An 18,656-nucleotide genomic window follows, 5' to 3' on the forward strand; every position below is an offset into this window, starting at 1 on the left:
TGCCATGCAGCGGGCATGGGGGGTTGCATTGTTGGATGGGAAGCAGCTGAGATAGGTGAGTATTCAATTCCTGGAAAAGTCCTTTAAAGCATCACCATGTTTGTCTTCTGTTTTCAGGGAAGCCTTTTAACTATCAAACCATCATCAATGCCGCTGTATCCAACATAATTGTGTCCATCCTGCTGGATCATAGATATAACTATGATGATCCCACAATACTCAAGCTCATGAATTTAGTCAATGAGAATATCAGGATCATGGAAAGTAGTATAATTAGGGTACGTATTCTTCTATTACTCAGTCAGAGGTAAAAAAAATGAACATTACTTTGTGTCATTAGGGAGAGCCTCTCCACTTAGGGCCTTTCTGTACGAGGCTGAACGAAGAGGGGGGGCTGTTGAGGACCTGGCCTGGCTATACATTTCAAATGAAGGGTCATCCATGCAATGTGTAGCCACTTTTTAACCTGTTGAGATCCGATTTAGCTTTTTTTAGTACAAGTAAAATGAATGATTATAATTTTTCTTTTCTTAGTGGGGTTTTTGCTGCATTTTTTCTGTACCTAAATCATTGTCATAAAATAGTTATTAATTTCTTTAGAAATAGAAGACTTATATTTGTAAAAAAAATTATATGCTTTTTTAAATTCCAGTCTATCATTCTGGTAGTGATGTAAATTATTAGCCTAAAATAAGCATTTCCTTTTTGTTTGTCGTTATCATTAATTTTGATATTGAAAATTCCCATTTAGGGTTGGTTGGGTCTAGTGGTGTAGGAAACTCTTAATCAGTCATAGGACCACTGGAACAAAAAGATGAATAGCAATGTATATGAAAAAAAAGAGAAGATGAGTGGTGAAAACCACTTCTGTCTTCTCTCCAGGGACCCTCCTGACAATTTTATAGCCAGGAATTGACAGGCATGGGTTTACATTTATGTTGGAAGGTATGTATTCAGTTAAAGATGTGTATTCTTCATGAGATAGAAACTTAATTAGGTTAAAATATAATTAGTTAACCCTACAACATAAGTAATTTTTCAATCAGTGCAGATCAGAGGTGGGTTGATTTGGTCAATAGGGCAGTACTTGTGGTCTTATGGCAAAAACAGGCACATCATGACCATGATGGTTCATCCCTTGATCTTTATTGCCAGTGGGGCTTAGACCTCTCATATTCCTGAGCCGTGTTCACTTAATAATAGATATTGACTTCTGTATTTGATCTAACATTATATTTCTTACTTAAAGCTGTACAACAGTTATCCCTCACTGATTGGATGGCTACCAGGAAGCCATAAAAAAGTGATTGAAAACTCTGAAGAGATGCAGAACTTTATAAGAGAAACTTTCACAAGAAAGGAGAAACAACTGGATATAAACAATCAGAGGAACCTCATTGATTCTTTCCTTGCAAAACAACAAGAGGTAAAGTATGTACAAAATTGGACAAAGTCCTTATGTTATGCTCTGTATTATTTTAAAGAGATTCTCTGGCACTTTAACTACTAATTATACCTATCATCAAGTTGATCATCAATAATTGATGGGCGGGGATCTGCAGCTTGAGATCCCCAGGCTGGCTGCAGATAGCGCTGGAAGCTGATGGCACTGTCAAAATTGCAGTGGCCTGGTTTGGTACTACAGGCACAGCTTCTATTGAATTCAATGGGAGTTGTGTCTGCAGTACCAAGCCAGACTTCTGTAATTTGGACAGAGCAATCTACTTCCAGCTCTGTCTTCACTGACCACAGGTCTGGGGATCAGCTGGGACCCCAAGTTATGTACCCCCACAAAACAACTGTTGGTCTATCCTGTGGATAGGTCATTAACAGAAAAGGTCATAGAGAACTCCTTTAAATGAAGATGACCTTTATGCTAACAAATGCTCAAAAAACTGTCTTATTTGAACATTCCATATCTGCACAAATAGAGAACCAAATATGGTAAGCCAAATGAGATGGTGGTGGTGGATAATAAATTGTTATTCACTGTCAGAACATACTGCATTCATCTGATAAGGGTACAGACCTACTTGAGCGGGGACATCGCCGCAATGAAGGACAGCCCAGCGGTCTTCGGATCTGGGCCCTTGCTGTTCTTAGGAACTCACTTTCAAAGACTGCAGGATGTTCTTCCCTCGGCATGTTTACACTAACTGCAAGGAGAACAGTGCAATCTGAGGGCTGCCTTGAGGAGAAAAAAAGGAATATACTGTTAGTTGTTTACTAGAGATGAGCGAACACCAAAATGTTCGGGTGTTCGTTATTCGTAACGAACTTCCCGTGATGCTCGAGGGTTCGTTTCGAACAACGAACCCCATTGAAGTCAATGGGCGACCAGAACATTTTTGTATTTCGCCGATGCTCGCTAAGGTTTTCATGTGTGAAAATCTGGGCAATTCAGGAAAGTGATGGGAATGACACAGTGACGGATAGGGCAGGCGAGGGGCTACATGTTGGGCTGCATCTCAAGTTCCCAGGTCCCACTATTAAGCCACAATACCGGCAAGAGTGGGCCCCCCCCCTCCCAACAACTTTTACTTCTGAAAAGCCCTCATTAGCATGGCATACCTTTGCTAAGCACCACACTACCTCCAACAAAGCACAATCACTGCCTGCATGACACTCCACTGACACTTCTCCTGGGTTACATGCTGCCCAACCGCCCCCCCTCCCCCCCACAGCGCACACCAAAGTGTCCCTGCGCAGCCTTCAGCTGCCCTCATGCCACACCACGCTCATGTCTATTTAGAATTGCGTCTGCCATGACGAGGGACCGCAGGCACACACTGCAGAGGTTGGCACGGCTAGGCAGCGACCCTCTTTAAAAGTGGCGGAGCGATAGCCCACAATGCTGTACAGAAGCAATGAGAAATAGAATCCTGTGCCACCGCCATCAGGAGCTGCACACGTGGGCATAGCAATGGGGAACCTATGTGCCACACACTATTCATTCTGTCAAGGTGTCTGCATGCCCCAGTCAGACCGGGCTTTTTAATTCATAGACACAGGCAGGTACAACTCCCTATTGTGAAGTCCCTGTCGACCCACAGCATGGGTGGCTCCCTGGAACCCACTGGCGGTACACAGAAATATCCCATTGCATTGCCCAACACAGCTGAGGTAGTAATGTCGTGCTTAATGCAGGTGGGCTTCGGCCCACACTGCATGCCCCAGTCTGACTGGGGTTCTTTATAAGTGTACAGATGTAGTAAAAACTCCGTGTGCACCTACAGCATGGGTGGGTGCCAGGAAGCCACCGGCGGTACATAGAAATATCCCATTGCATTGCCCAACACAGCTGAGGTAGTAATGTTGTGCTTAACCCTTTCCAATCCAATTTGTATATGGTTTTCCTAGGGGGCTTACTCTTTTTCTGCTGTTATACAACGGCGCTATATGCTGGCTAAAGCCAGTACTGCATGAGCTGACACGTAGGATAGGCTCCGACAGCAGAGAGGCTGGCAATATACAGTAAGAGAACCCCGACGGACGTCTACCAACAACGGAGCTGTACAGCCTTAAACCCTAATGTCTTCACAGGTCACACAGTGGACTGGAAAGGGTTAATGCAGGTGGGCTTCGGCCCACACTGCATGCCCCAGTCAGACTGGGGTTCTTTACAAGTGGACACATGTAGGTTTAACTCCCTGTGGACCCACTGCCTGGGTGGGTGCCAGGAAGCCACCGGCGGTACATAGAAATATCCCATTGCATTGCCCAACACAGCTGAGGTAGTAATGTCGTGCGTAATACAGGTGGGCTTCGGCCCACACTGCATGCCCCAGTCAGACGGGTTCTTTAGAAGTGTACAGAAGTATTAAAAACTCAGTGTGCACCTACAGCATGGGTGGCTCCCTGGAACCCACCGGCGGTACACAAAAATATCCCATTGCATTGCCCAACACAGCTGAGGTAACGTCAGCTGTAATGCAGGTGGGCTAAAAATTAATTTGATTACACTGTAGGCGAGGGCCCACAAAAATTGCTGTATCAACAGTACTAATGTACATCCCAAAAATTGGCCATGGCCAGCCAAGAGGGCAGGTGAAACCCATTAATCGCTTTGGTTAATGTGGCTTAAGTGGTAACTAGGCCTGGAGGCAGCCCAGTGTAACGAAAAATTGGTTCAAGTTAAAGTTCCAATGCTTTTAAGCGCATTGAAACTTATAAAAATTGTTCAGAAAAATTATTTGAGTGAGCCTTGTGGCCCTAAGAAAAATTGCCCGTTCAGCGTGATTACGTGAGGTTTCAGGAGGAGGAGCAGGAGGAGGAGGAGGAGGAATATTAGACACAGATTGATGAAGCAGAAATGTCCCCGTTTTGGATGGTGAGAGAGAACGTAGCTTCCATCCGCGGGTGCAGCCTACGTATTGCTTACGTATCGCTGCTGTCCGCTGGTGGAGAACAGAAGTCTGGCGAAATCCAGCCTTTGTTCATCTTGATGAGTGTTAGCCTGTCGGCACTGTCGGTTGACAAGCGGCTACGCTTATCTGTGATGATTCCCCCAGCCGCACTAAACACCCTCTCCGACAACACGCTAGCCGCAGGACAAGCAAGCACCTCAAGGGCATACAGGGCTAGTTCAGGCCACGTGTCCAGCTTCGACACCCAGTAGTTGTAGGGGGCAGAGGCGTCACCAAGGATGGTCGTGCGATCCGCTACGTACTCCCTCACCATCCTTTTGCAGTGCTCCCGCCGACTCAGCCGTGACTGGGGAGCGGTGACACAGTCTTGGTGGGGAGCCATAAAGCTGGCCAGGCCCTTAAAGACTGTTGCACTGCCTGGGATGTACATGCTGCTCGATCTACGCACATCCCCTGCAACATGGCCCTCGGAACTGCGCCTTCTGCCACTAGCGCTGTCGGCTGGGAATTTTACCATCAGCTTGTCCGCAAGGGTCCTGTGGTATAGCAACACTCTCGAACCCCTTTCCTCTTCGGGAATGAGAGTGGGCAGGTTCTCCTTATACCGTGGATCGAGCAGTGTGTACACCCAGTAATCCGTAGTGGCCAGAATGCGTGCAACGCGAGGGTCACGAGAAAGGCATCCTAACATGAAGTCAGCCATGTGTGCCAGGGTACCTGTACGCAACACATGGCTGTCTTCACTAGGAAGATCACTTTCAGGATCCTCCTCCTCCTCCTCCTCCTCAGGCCATACACGCTGAAAGGATGACAGGCAATCAGCCGGTGTACCGTCAGCAGCGGGCCAAGCTGTCTCTTCCCCCTCCTCCTCATGCTCCTCCTCCTCCTCCTGTACGCGCTGAGAAATAGACAGGAGGGTGCCCTGACTATCCAGCGGCATACTGTCTTCCCCCGCCCCCGTTTCCGAGCGCAAAGCAGCTGCCTTTATGGTTTGCAGGGAATTTCTCAAGATGCATAGCAGAGGAATGGTGACGCTAATGATTGTAGCATCGCCGCTCACCACCTGGGTAGACTCCTCAAAATTACCAAGGACATGGCAGATGTCTGCCAACCAGGCCCACTCTTCTGAAAGGAATTGAGGAGGCTGACTCCCACTGCGCCGCCCATGTTGGAGTTGGTATTCGACTATAGCTCTCCGTTGTTCATAGAGCCTGGCCAACATGTGGAGCGTAGAGTTCCACCGTGTGGGCACGTCGCACAGCAGTCGGTGCACTGGCAGCTTAAAGTGATGTTGCAGGGTGCGCAGGGTGGCAGCGTCCGTGTGGGACTTGCGGAAATGTGCGCAGAGCCGGCGCGCCTTTACGAGCAGGTCTGACAAGCGTGGGTAGCTTTTCAGAAACCGCTGAACCACCAAATTAAAGACGTGGGCCAGGCATGGCACGTGCGTGAGGCTGCCAAGCTGCAGAGCCGCCACCAGGTTACGGCCGTTGTCACACACGACCATGCCCGGTTGGAGGCTCAGCGGCGCAAGCCAGCGGTCGGTCTGCTGTGTCAGACCCTGCAGCAGTTCGTGGGCCGTGTGCCTCTTATCGCCTAAGCTGAGTAGTTTCAGCACGGCCTGCTGACGCTTGCCCACCGCTGTGCTGCCACACCGCGCGACACCGACTGCTGGCGACATGCTGCTGCTAACACATCTTGATTGTGAGACAGAGGAGGAGGAGGAGGAGGAGGGTGCTTTAGTGGAGGAAGCATACACCTCCGCAGATACCAGCACCGAGCTGGGGCCCGCAATTCTGGGGGTGGGTAGGACGTGAGCGGTCCCAGGCTCTGACTCTGTCCCAGCCTCCACTAAATTCACCCAATGTGCCGTCAGGGAGATGTAGTGGCCCTGCCCGCCTGTGCTTGTCCACGTGTCCGTAGTTAAGTGGACCGTGGCAGTAACCGCGTTGGTGAGGGCGCGCACAATGTTGCGGGAGACGTGGTCGTGCAGGGCTGGGACGGCACATCGGGAAAAGTAGTGGCGACTGGGAACTGAGTAGCGCGGGGCCGCCGCCTCCATGATACTTTTGAAGGACTCCGTTTCCACAACCCTATACGGCAGCATCTCAAGGCTGATGAATTTTGCGATGCGGACGGTTAACGTTTGAGCGTGCGGGTGCGTGGCGGCGTACTTGCGCTTGCGCTCGAACACTTGCGCAAGCGACGGCTGAACGGTGCGCTGAACTACACTGCTGGATGGGGCCGAGGACAGCGGAGATGAGGGTGTGGGTGCAGGCCATGAGGCGGTAGTGCCTGTGTCCTGAGAGGGGGGTTGCATCTCAGTGGCAGGTTGGGGCACAGGGGGAGAGGCAGGGGTGCAAACCGGAGACGGTGAACGGCCTTTGTCCCACCTTGCGGGGTGCTTGGCCATCATATGTCTGCGCATGGTGGTGGTGGTGAGGCTGTTGGTGTTGGCTCCCCGGCTGAGCTTTGCGCGACAAAGGTTGCACACCACTGTTCGTCGGTCGTCAGGCGTCTCTGTGAAAAACTGCCAGACCTTAGAGCACCTCGGCCTACGCAGGGTGGCATGGCGCGAGGGGGCGCTTTGGGAAACACTTGGTGGATTATTCGGTCTGGCCCTGCCTCTACCCCTGGCCACCGCACTGCCTCTTGCAACCTGCCCTGCTGATGCCCTTGACTCCCCCTCTGAAGACCTGTCCTCCTGAGTAAGCGTTGCACACCAGGTGGGGTCAGTCACCTCATCGTCCTGCTGCTCTTCCTCCGAATCCTCTGTGCGCTGCTCCCTGGGACTTACTGCCCTTACTACTACCTCACTGCAAGACAACTGTGTCTGATCGTCATCGTCCTCCTCACCCACAGAAAGTTGTTGAGACAGTTGGCGGAAGTCCCCAGCCTCTTCCCCCGGACCCCGGGAACTTTCGAATGGTTGGGCATCAGTGACGATAAACTCCTCTGGTGGGAGAGGAACCGCTGCTGCCCAATCTAAGCAGGGGCCCGAGAACAGTTCCTGGGAGTGTTCCCGCTCCTGAGCAGGTGTCATTGTAGTGGACTGAGGAGGCTGGGAGGAAGGAGGAGCAGCAGACAGAGGATTCGGATTGGCAGCAGTGGACGGCGCAGAACTGCGGGTAGACGATAGGTTGCTCGAAGCACTTTCTGCCATCCAGGACAGGACCTGCTCACACTGCTCATTTTCTAATAACCGTCTCCCGCGTGGACCCATTAATTGGGCGATGAATGTGGGGACGCCAGAAACGTGCCTCTCTCCTAATCGCGCAGCAGACAGCTGCGACACACCTGGATCAGGAGCTTGGCCTGTGCCCACACCCTCACTTGGCCCTCCGCGTCCTCGGCCACGTCCACGTCCACGTCCTCTAGGCTTACCCCTACCCCTCAGCATGCTGTATTACCAGTGATTAGATTTCCCAGGCAGGAAATAAATTGGCGCAAGACTGCAGGCCAAATATAATTTTTGCCCTTTTTGGAAAACGAAAGGCCCCACTGCCTCTAGTGAATGAATTATCTAAGTTTAATAACTGTGCTGTGTCCCTGCTTATGTGTCACAGAACGTGAGGGTAGCAGAGTTATTATAACTCTTGGAGAGCAGGTATTTTTTTTTCCCAATTAAGGAAAGCAAATGGCGAACCCAGCAGTAAAGCGTAGCTGGCTGCGTATGATTTAGCAATGTTTTTCACGCAGCTCACACGTCTACACAGGCGTAAGGACGGACACAGGCTGGACAAATAGATTTCTTTTCAGTTTTTTCCCACCAACAGGCAGCACTGCGTATATTCAATGAACCTGCGAAGTTTAATAACTGCGCTGTGTCCCTGCTTATGTGTCACAGAACGTGAGGGTAGCAGAGTTATTATAACTCTTGGAGAGCAGGTATTTTTTTTCCCAATTAAGGAAAGCAAATGGCGAACCCAGCAGTAAAGCGTAGCTGGCTGCGTATGATTTAGCAATGTTTTTCACGCAGCTCACACGTCTCCACAGGCGTAAGGACGGACACAGGCTGGACAAATAGATTTGTTTTCAGTTTTTTCCCACCAACAGGCAGCACTGCGTATATTCAATGAACCTGCGAAGTTTAATAACTGCGCTGTGTCCCTGCTTATGTGTCACAGAACGTGAGGGTAGCAGAGTTATTATAACTCTTGGAGAGCAGGTATTTTTTTCCCCAATTAAGGAAAGCAAATGGCGAACCCAGCAGTAAAGCGTAGCTGGCTGCGTATGATTTAGCAATGTTTTTCACGCAGCTCACACGTCTACACAGGCGTAAGGACGGACACAGGCTGGACAAATAGATTTCTTTTCAGTTTTTTCCCACCAACAGGCAGCACTGCGTATATTCAATGAACCTGCGAAGTTTAATAACTGCGCTGTGTCCCTGCTTATGTGTCACAGAACGTGAGGGTAGCAGAGTTATTATAACTCTTGGAGAGCAGGTATTTTTTTTCCCAATTAAGGAAAGCAAATGGCGAACCCAGCAGTAAAGCGTAGCTGGCTGCGTATGATTTAGCAATGTTTTTCACGCAGCTCACACGTCTCCACAGGCGTAAGGACGGACACAGGCTGGACAAATAGATTTGTTTTCAGTTTTTTCCCACCAACAGGCAGCACTGCGTATATTCAATGAACCTGCGAAGTTTAATAACTGCGCTGTGTCCCTGCTTATGTGTCACAGAACGTGAGGGTAGCAGAGTTATTATAACTCTTGGAGAGCAGGTATTTTTTTCCCCAATTAAGGAAAGCAAATGGCGAACCCAGCAGTAAAGCGTAGCTGGCTGCGTATGATTTAGCAATGTTTTTCACGCAGCTCACACGTCTACACAGGCGTAAGGACGGACACAGGCTGGACAAATAGATTTCTTTTCAGTTTTTTCCCACCAACAGGCAGCACTGCGTATATTCAATGAACCTGCGAAGTTTAATAACTGCGCTGTGTCCCTGCTTATGTGTCACAGAACGTGAGGGTAGCAGAGTTATTATAACTCTTGGAGAGCAGGTATTTTTTTTCCCAATTAAGGAAAGCAAATGGCGAACCCAGCAGTAAAGCGTAGCTGGCTGCGTATGATTTAGCAATGTTTTTCACGCAGCTCACACGTCTACACAGGCGTAAGGACGGACACAGGCTGGACAAATAGATTTGTTTTCAGTTTTTTCCCACCAACAGGCAGCACTGCGTATATTCAATGAACCTGCGAAGTTTAATAACTGCGCTGTGTCCCTGCTTATGTGTCACAGAACGTGAGGGTAGCAGAGTTATTATAACTCTTGGAGAGCAGGTATTTTTTTCCCCAATTAAGGAAAGCAAATGGCGAACCCAGCAGTAAAGCGTAGCTGGCTGCGTATGATTTAGCAATGTTTTTCACGCAGCTCACACGTCTACACAGGCGTAAGGACGGACACAGGCTGGACAAATAGATTTCTTTTCAGTTTTTTCCCACCAACAGGCAGCACTGCGTATATTCAATGAACCTGCGAAGTTTAATAACTGCGCTGTGTCCCTGCTTATGTGTCACAGAACGTGAGGGTAGCAGAGTTATTATAACTCTTGGAGAGCAGGTATTTTTTTTCCCAATTAAGGAAAGCAAATGGCGAACCCAGCAGTAAAGCGTAGCTGGCTGCGTATGATTTAGCAATGTTTTTCACGCAGCTCACACGTCTCCACAGGCGTAAGGACGGACACAGGCTGGACAAATAGATTTGTTTTCAGTTTTTTCCCACCAACAGGCAGCACTGCGTATATTCAATGAACCTGCGAAGTTTAATAACTGCGCTGTGTCCCTGCTTATGTGTCACAGAACGTGAGGGTAGCAGAGTTATTATAACTCTTGGAGAGCAGGTATTTTTTTCCCCAATTAAGGAAAGCAAATGGCGAACCCAGCAGTAAAGCGTAGCTGGCTGCGTATGATTTAGCAATGTTTTTCACGCAGCTCACACGTCTCCACAGGCGTAAGGACGGACACAGGCTGGACAAATAGATTTCTTTTCAGTTTTTTCCCACCAACAGGCAGCACTGCGTATATTCTATGAATAATAACTGTGTTGTGGCCCTGCCTATACAATTCTTTCCCTGCAGTATCAATGGAGGGTGCAATGCTCTGCAGAGGCGATTTTGAGAAGCCCAAAAAAAATGCAGCACAGCCAACAGCAGCCTGGACAGTACTGCACACGGATAAATATGGCCCTAGAAAGGACCGTTGAGGTTCTTGAAGGCTACACTCACTCCTAACACTCTCCCTGCCTATGCAGCACTTCTGTCCCTAATGCCAGGTGCAACGGTCTGCAGAGGCGATTTTGAGAAAGAAAAAAAAATCCCACTGCTAACAGCAGCCAACACACAGCTATCAGTGGCCCTAATAAGGACCTTTGGGGGGTCTTGAAGCCTACACTAACTACCAATTCTTTCCCTACAGCAGCTCCGGTATAAACAGCACTGTCCCTCATCTAACTCACACCGCATCTGAGGCGAGCCGCGGGAGGGGCCGACTTTTATATTAGGCGAACACCTGATCTCGCCAGCCACTCACAGCAGGGGGGTGGTATAGGGCTTAAACGTTGCAGGGGGAAGTTGTAATGCCTTCCCTGTCTTTCAATTGGCCAGAAAAGCGCGCTAACGTCTCAGGGAAGGAAGTGAAAGTAACCAGAACACCGCATGGTGTTCGTCACGAATAACGAACATCCCGAACACCCTAATATTCGCACGAATATCAAGCTCGGACGAACGCGTTCGCTCATCTCTATTGTTTACACAACTAGGTGTGTGTTTAAACACGCTGGGCTCTGCAAACAACTCCTGGAGGTCCTTTTACATGCAAATGAAGATGATAAAGTGTTAATGGACATTACCACTTTTTGCAAATAGATTGCTAAATATTTCAATCTTTCAATTGTTTGAAAGATTATATTTGCATGTAAAAGAGCCTTATAAAATCCTGCAGCTTTCATTTCCTCAATGTGAGATTACAGTCTGGCTAACGTCTTCCTTTGCTGTAATCCTCCTGGACAACTGATACTATTATCTGTGTACCAATCACTGGCTAAGTACTAACTACACTTCTGACTCCTGACAATGCCTCGATTAATACCTCCACTACTGTTACTCATACTGTGTATTCACATGTACTACTAATCTATGTCAAAATATAGCATAACTACGTATTGTATGTATCAGATCACATGAAGCTGTAGGTTGGATGATTCAGTATTCATTACACTAAATCTTTATGCTTCTTTTCATTTTTTTTACAAAGGGAAAGCCAGAATCTAATTTATATTTCAACAACAAAAACCTGGGCAAACTAGTCAGCAACCTATTTGCTGCTGGAATGGAGACCACCTCAACCACGCTTCGATGGGGCCTATTATTAATGATGAAATATCCTGAGATCCAAAGTAAGTAATAAATATAAAACCCTGGTTGGACCCTGAAATGAAAGAAATGTGAACATACATTGCCACAGCTATGCAATCTTTTATGGTACAGCGATGGGCATGACAGGTGCCTCATAATTACAATCTAATTGTATTACCTGAGTGAAGTTATTAGATATGCTTCACATGAAAATGTTGCAAAACTGAATGATTAGTTTTGATGCTGACCTATTATATGAAGTTTTACTGAGCAGGAGCATATATTTGTAAAAATAATGCTGGAAAGATTGAAAAATGTGGTAGAACACACAAATGCACAATTTGGGCCCAGGGTTCCAACCTTTGATAAACAGATTAATTTTATCTTTTCTTGTACAGTACATTAGAATTTTGCACATGTGCACCATGAAGAACATGACGTTTGCTTTAAAAATAATCACATGTGTATTTTATGGTACGGTAATGGGCACTATAATCACCCCCTAATTCTCTAAATAAATATTCCTCATAAAAAGAAAAATCAGGCTTGTAGGAGTTATCAGAATCAAATGAAACTTTATATGTGTGATTGAAACGTTGATATTAGTAAATGGTTACAATATGAGAGCAAAAGGATAATTTATTGTGGAAAGATGAAAATTTGAATGGAGGCTCTAGTACCCTGTTGTACCGCCTGGAGTATGGAAGCATGGAGGCATACAGGTTTCGTTGAACCCCCTCGCAAACTCTGTTAACTGAGCAAAATCTCTTCAATTGCTTCGTAGAGGCATGTCGAGTGGTCAACAAGCTCTACACAAGTGGAAAAAGAGGTCCACTACACACAAGTAGCCTCTAAGAGCCTTTTTATAGGCCATGGGTGGAACCACTTTTAGGGCCTCAGGTGGCAAGACCATTCATCTAATCATGCCACAAGTCTAATCATTTGCATATCTGCCTGAGATGTAATTGCATGTCATTTTTTTTGACAGAGTGTTTTTTTGTGCTACAAAAATGGGCACTGTAGCCGCCTCATCATTACACACTGTAAATATTATTATAGTGTTACAGTATGGTCTCTGAATATATTTTTAGATGTTTTAGTTCACGTAATTAGGATGAGTTGATCTGTGCAATACAGTTACTATATATGCTCAGTATATGTTAGAATCTCCTTGAATATGTCAGAGTCTGCTAGAAATTTTTAAATATTATTGAAATAGTTCCGATTTTTGGCGAGTTGAGGGAAAGTTGCATTTTATCTTATAAAATAAATATTTTTCACCTAATAGAAAAAGTGCAAAATGAAATTGAAAGTGTTATTGGATCTGCTCAACCACAAGTAGAACATAGGAAGAAAATGCCGTATACTGACGCTGTCATTCATGAAATTCAAAGATTTGGTGACATTGTACCTGGAAGCCTCCCACATGCAACAACTAAGGACATCACATTCAGGGGATATTTTCTTCCAAAGGTAATGAAACCTTCTTTCTTTGATATTTGTTCTGTATGGATCTTTTGGAGTTTAACAATAAAGCTTAGAGGGCTTTCCCTAAGTATTATACATTGATGATAGTGTACATGCATGCTCACCTCTCCACTGATCTACTGGTTCCCATCCTGGCCAACATTAGAATCCCATGTGACCTGTTTATGGGATGTTACCAGGGCCAGAAGACCTGGAGAAAACACTCATCTTATGATGTGGTGGAAACTCTTTGTTCTTTGGTGCCATACTAAACTAATTAATTAAATGCTATATGGGTGGGGGCTCAAATTTAAATAAAAAAATAATTGGAAAGTCCCTTTAAGAAATACATCACAAATTTAATTTTAGTTTAATTAAATAATAGATTTTTATTCACAGCCATAATGGAGGCACACACATCATTCCTGTATTGCATGCATACACAGTGTGGCAGTGTACGTGTGCTTTATTACAGACGTGATGACTGGAAAATAATGGTCAGAAAAGTGTCAATGAGCTAATACAGTCTCAAAAAAATACATGGAGTACAGCTTTTGTCTCAGAGTCCAGTGAGTGTCAGAGAGCCTTATCTGTATGTATAGTATTACTATCTTACCTTGTCAAGTCCTCCTATGGTGTAATCAAGCTGTGGAGTATACTAATAGCTCCCACACCCTCTTATAATAATATGGCTCTGGTGCCCTGTTCCAGTCTACACAGCAAAGCTGAATAGTAAGTTGCGGAAAGCAGGAAATTTCGGCCTATTGTTTGTGCTCCAGTGAACATTTTGAAACAGATGCTAGTCATCCCTGTTATAAGAAATTCTCCATGCTCTCATCAAGTTGGTGAAAAGGAAAATAATTGAGTGTCATTGTAGGCCATTTGGAAAAAAATGTTACTGCTCTTAGTAAGCATTTTTCTTTCTCTTATTAACAGAAAAAACATTTCCATCATATTGTAGACTGTGTAATCAATGCCAGAACTTTTAGATACTATCAGCTGCATTTCACTGTTTTTGGTTCATTTTGTTGTATGTTTTTGCATGATAATGTATATTTCCTTACGCTCACCTAGGGCACAACTGTTATCCCATTACTGCACTCTGCACTGAGAGATAAAGCTTACTTTGAAAAACCTGAAGACTTTTATCCTGGACACTTTCTTGACTCCGATGGAAAGTTTATGAAGAATGAAGCTTTCATTCCCTTCTCATTAGGTAACAATTTTAACCACTTATTAAGATATCATGATCTGGTGAACAGTAATACTATACCTGCACAAAGTCTGGGAGCAGCGAGAAGTGGCAAATGAACTGTAAGCTAGCAGGCTTGAATCTTGTGACAATGAATGGACTGTAACTCCAATGTATCTGTAACAACCTGTTGTAAATTAAATAGCAAGAAGATGAGGTCTTCAGCACAAATGACTTTTAGGACAAAGATATCACAGAAGTACTACATATGAGGTTTTAAGAGCACTGCAACAACTCCTTTCAAGTGTACCTTCAGTGAAACATAAATATGTCACCTTTGGACAATCCTTTTGGTAGCAAGTAGAGATGAGCGACCATACTCGATAAGGCAAACTACTCGTGCGAATAGTGCCTTATTCGAGTACCAGCCCGCTCGTCTCTAAAGATTAGGCTGCCGGCGCGGGTGACAGGTGAGTTGCGGTGGTGAGCAGGGGGAAGCGGGGGGGGGGAGAGAGAGGGAGAGAGAGATCTCCCTTCCGTTCCTCCCCTCCCCCCCCCAAGCCGCTCCCCGCCCCCTGCCGGCACCCGAATTTTTAGAGACGAGCGGGCAGGTACTCGAATAAGGCACTACTCGCTCGAGTAGTTTGCCTTATTGAGTATGTGCGCTCATCTCTAGTAGCAAGTTAATCACAAAGAGTTCCTCTGCTGGCACCCCTAGTGATCAGCTCTAAGCTGGGGAAACCTGATAGTAAGAGCCTAGTTTTTATGCAGAGCCCCCATAGGAAAAATGAAGCATTGCAATGTGTCACTGTGTCAAGCACAGCACAGAGATGCTCTTTCTAACAACTGTCCACTCTGGTCAAGAGATGAGAATTCCCAAACAGGGTATATGAAAAATGGGGAAACTAAAGAACACAACCCCTTTAATAATCACACAACATTAATGTCATGTTTCATTGTGTATTTGTAAGAAAACAAACTACTCAGTTTTACTATTCCACCTAAAAAAACAGGAGTGAACAAATACCGACAACATGCATTTGTCCTACAGATTAGGATAGCTGACACTCAATAAACAGACCGCCCCTTGGACTCTTCAGACTTTCCTAAATTGTTTCCCTGAAAATGATACATTAATCCACTCAGCTATTCCTACTCTATAACTTTTTGCCTGCAACTCAGACAATGAAAACAGCAGATTACCTGTAATAAAGTCTCTTAATGTTTTTTAGGTAAAAGAAGTTGTGCCGGAGAGAACTTGGCAAAAATGGAAATCTTTCTGTTCTTCACATCACTGCTACAGAACTTCACATTCCAAGCTACCCCTGGAGCAAAGTTGGACCTCACTCCTGCAGTGGGATTTACTAATGCGCCATTACCCTATGAAATGTGTGCAGTCCCTCGTAGATAGAACCTATTTATGGCTACTTGAGGTTAAAGCAGTCATCCAATATGGAGACTCTTTCTATAAAATTGTAGTAATATAGAGATCAGCAAATTTCTGTAAATTTTATTTACAGGAGTTTTGGCTAATTCCTACTATGCATCCCCATCTCCCCCTGTAAGAAATAAGAGAGCATCATCACAAATTTTCACAGAGTTGCTTGTTTCTATTATACGTAAACACATTATCACCACTTTCTTACTTTAAGGGGAAGATACAAACCCCTCCCAAAATGTGAGGCTCAGGGTGAACAGCTGATCAAACCAGGTCCCACTTTCGGCATCCATAGCAATCAGCTGATTTTTTTGGGACATGAATGGCCAGCTACATATTTCCCCTGCAACACTCGCTGGAAGGGAAATGTATTATTACATGATGACTATTCACATTTATGGCCATCTTGTAATACCAGAAGGTCTACAAAAATGGAAGCCTTTTTTATAGAGTGGCTCTCCAGTCTGGGTCATAGAGAGTGTTCCCAAGTGGAAAACAGTGCTCTATTATGTTCAATAGTCCTAACAGGGCATATGAATAGGCTATGCCATCTTGGCACAACTCCTTTAATTGCAATCCCTCTACAACTAGATCGGACTGCAGAGCAAGGAAAGTGAGGAAAGTGCCACCATTGCTCTTGGACTCGTGGGACTATAAGATTCTGGAAATTGATGGACTATGAGGCGGGCAGTGACGCTGGTGGGAATTCCTCTGGCTGCTTGACTCAACTTTCAGGTCATTCCTACTTCATTCATTAACAAGAATATATGTTTGTACTGTAATTTCTGTAATAGCTTCCTGTTTCAGTGGAATTAGCCTTTACAATTTCTTTGGTTTATTGTCTAATTTTAAAAAAATTGCGATAAAAATTTGTAAAATTAAATGGTCAGAAAATAGAATTTTTGAACTGTTTTCTCTTACGAATATTCAAAAATCTTAAAAGTGAGCCTGGTAATAACAAAATACCGTGTTTCCCCAAAAATAAGACAGTGTCTTATATTAATTTTTGCTCAAAAAGATTTAACTTTTTTACATATATAGCTGCCTGGACACTATTTAAATTGACTTTTTTTTAATTAACTGTAAGCAGCACTTAATTTTGGAGTAGGGCTTATATTTCAAGCATCCTCAAAAATCCTTAAAAATAATTTTTCATCTGCAAAAATCCTGGAAAATTATGCTGTGTCTTATTTTCCGGGAAACAGGGTAGTTTGTAGAAAGGCTACAGATATAGCAAAGTTTAACTTAACATTTGATGCTTTCAATTATGGCCAGAACATTTTCCTGCCTTTTTAATGGCTTTTCAATGTTTTTTTTGTTCTGTTACTATAACATGGTGTAACAAGTTATTAGCATTGGGTTAAATCTTACTACATCTGTAAGACAGTGTGGATTTTGAACAGATGGGTTGCACTACTGCTTTCAGCCATGGGCTATGTCTGATACTGCAGCTTGGCTCCATTAAAATGAATGTGGCTAAGTTGCAAGAGCAGATTTACAGTATCTCATGCATTAGAATAGCATTGTTTTTAGATAAAAAATTAGGCCTGTAATGTAATGCCGTGTTCACTCTCTATCACAATGGGGCATTCTCCTCTTCCCCTCCATGTGTGGTATGTCTGCCTGAGCCACTACTGCTCTCCTCCATGTTCTACTTCTGCTGCAAACTGTGCATGTGGACCCCCACCAGCAGGCGGAATAAGGGTGGGTTCACACATGACACATTTTGGTCAAGATTTAGGTGTGGATTTGCAGCACACTTCACCATTTCAAAAGTAGGGGTAAAGTCTGCTGTGGATCTGCAGCAAAATCCACACTAATGAGTGGATTTTGTCATTACAATTGATGCAGGATTTGGTGCAGGGTTCCCATTACAGAAAATCCACACTAATCCTGTTTTGTGTGAACACACTCCAAGATCTGGAACAGTGCTGTCTCTAGGACTTAGCAACACTGTTCTGGCTTGTTAGCCTTTTTGGAATTGAATATAGTCCTATTAGATACTCAGCAGGTCTGGTAGGGCTCCATGGACACACTTGGTAATATGTCGTCACAGTCTGTATAGTAGGTTTTTCTTTTTCTCACCGTAGTACAGGAGTTCAACGACCAAAGCTTCATCATCTTGATGATCCAGCTAGATCGAGCACTATTTTAGCTCTGAGATGAGAAGTTCTCAGAGCTTGCACACTGTACACTGCTGTCGACTGCACCCCACCTCTCAGCATGTTTTTGGGCTTACAAATGTAGTAAAATGGGACAGCTGAAAACAAGAAAATCGGGGTGTGGAGCACATGTAAGCATACAAACACTGAGTCAAGGCCTGAAGCTGACTTCTCTTTTATTACACCAGCAAATATAAAGCATTTTGGGATGTTTATCCCTTTATCAGATAGCGCTGGATAGTGCACAGTTGTGACTTACAAGATAGGCTTAACCTTGTTCAGTAAAGCAAGATTGGTTGATCCTGCACATAGTGTGATCTAAAATAGATCTTATTTGGCGGGGAGTACCTATCCTCATGTTGTATATGCTGGTGTCATAAAAGCAAAGTCATGTATAGGCATTGCCATCTAATGTGCATGCTACCCACTGCTCTTCTCATTCTCATTGGTCCCATTACCTATCTCACTCACTTACTACTAGTCTAACAATTACCCAGGTCACCAGCACTGTTAGGCAATATTGCCAAGCCATGTGCTATAAACTTCATCATGGCACCAATAGTTGAATCTCTTTGGAGTGCTTCACCTTTGCACATTAGGTGTCAAGTTTAACTTTGCTACATGACTACCCCACATTAATATTTTCATCCCTCCTACTCGTGTGAAGTTTCCA

The 18,656-nt window shown here is 45.0% G+C and overlaps 1 protein-coding gene across 1 annotated transcript in view; it reads left to right on the top strand.

Annotated features, from left to right (window-relative positions):
• Nucleotides 1-18,656, top strand: part of LOC136620816 (cytochrome P450 2C23-like) — a 63,081-nt gene that overhangs the window by 8,341 nt on the left and 36,084 nt on the right. The window contains exon 5 of the mRNA XM_066595817.1: nucleotides 118-278. Within this exon, the coding sequence (XP_066451914.1) occupies nucleotides 118-278 (161 nt within the window). The remainder of the gene's footprint in view (nucleotides 1-117; nucleotides 279-18,656) is intronic.

Source organism: Eleutherodactylus coqui, chromosome 1 (assembly GCF_035609145.1).
Source record: "Eleutherodactylus coqui strain aEleCoq1 chromosome 1, aEleCoq1.hap1, whole genome shotgun sequence".
Taxonomy (NCBI): domain Eukaryota; kingdom Metazoa; phylum Chordata; class Amphibia; order Anura; family Eleutherodactylidae; genus Eleutherodactylus; species Eleutherodactylus coqui.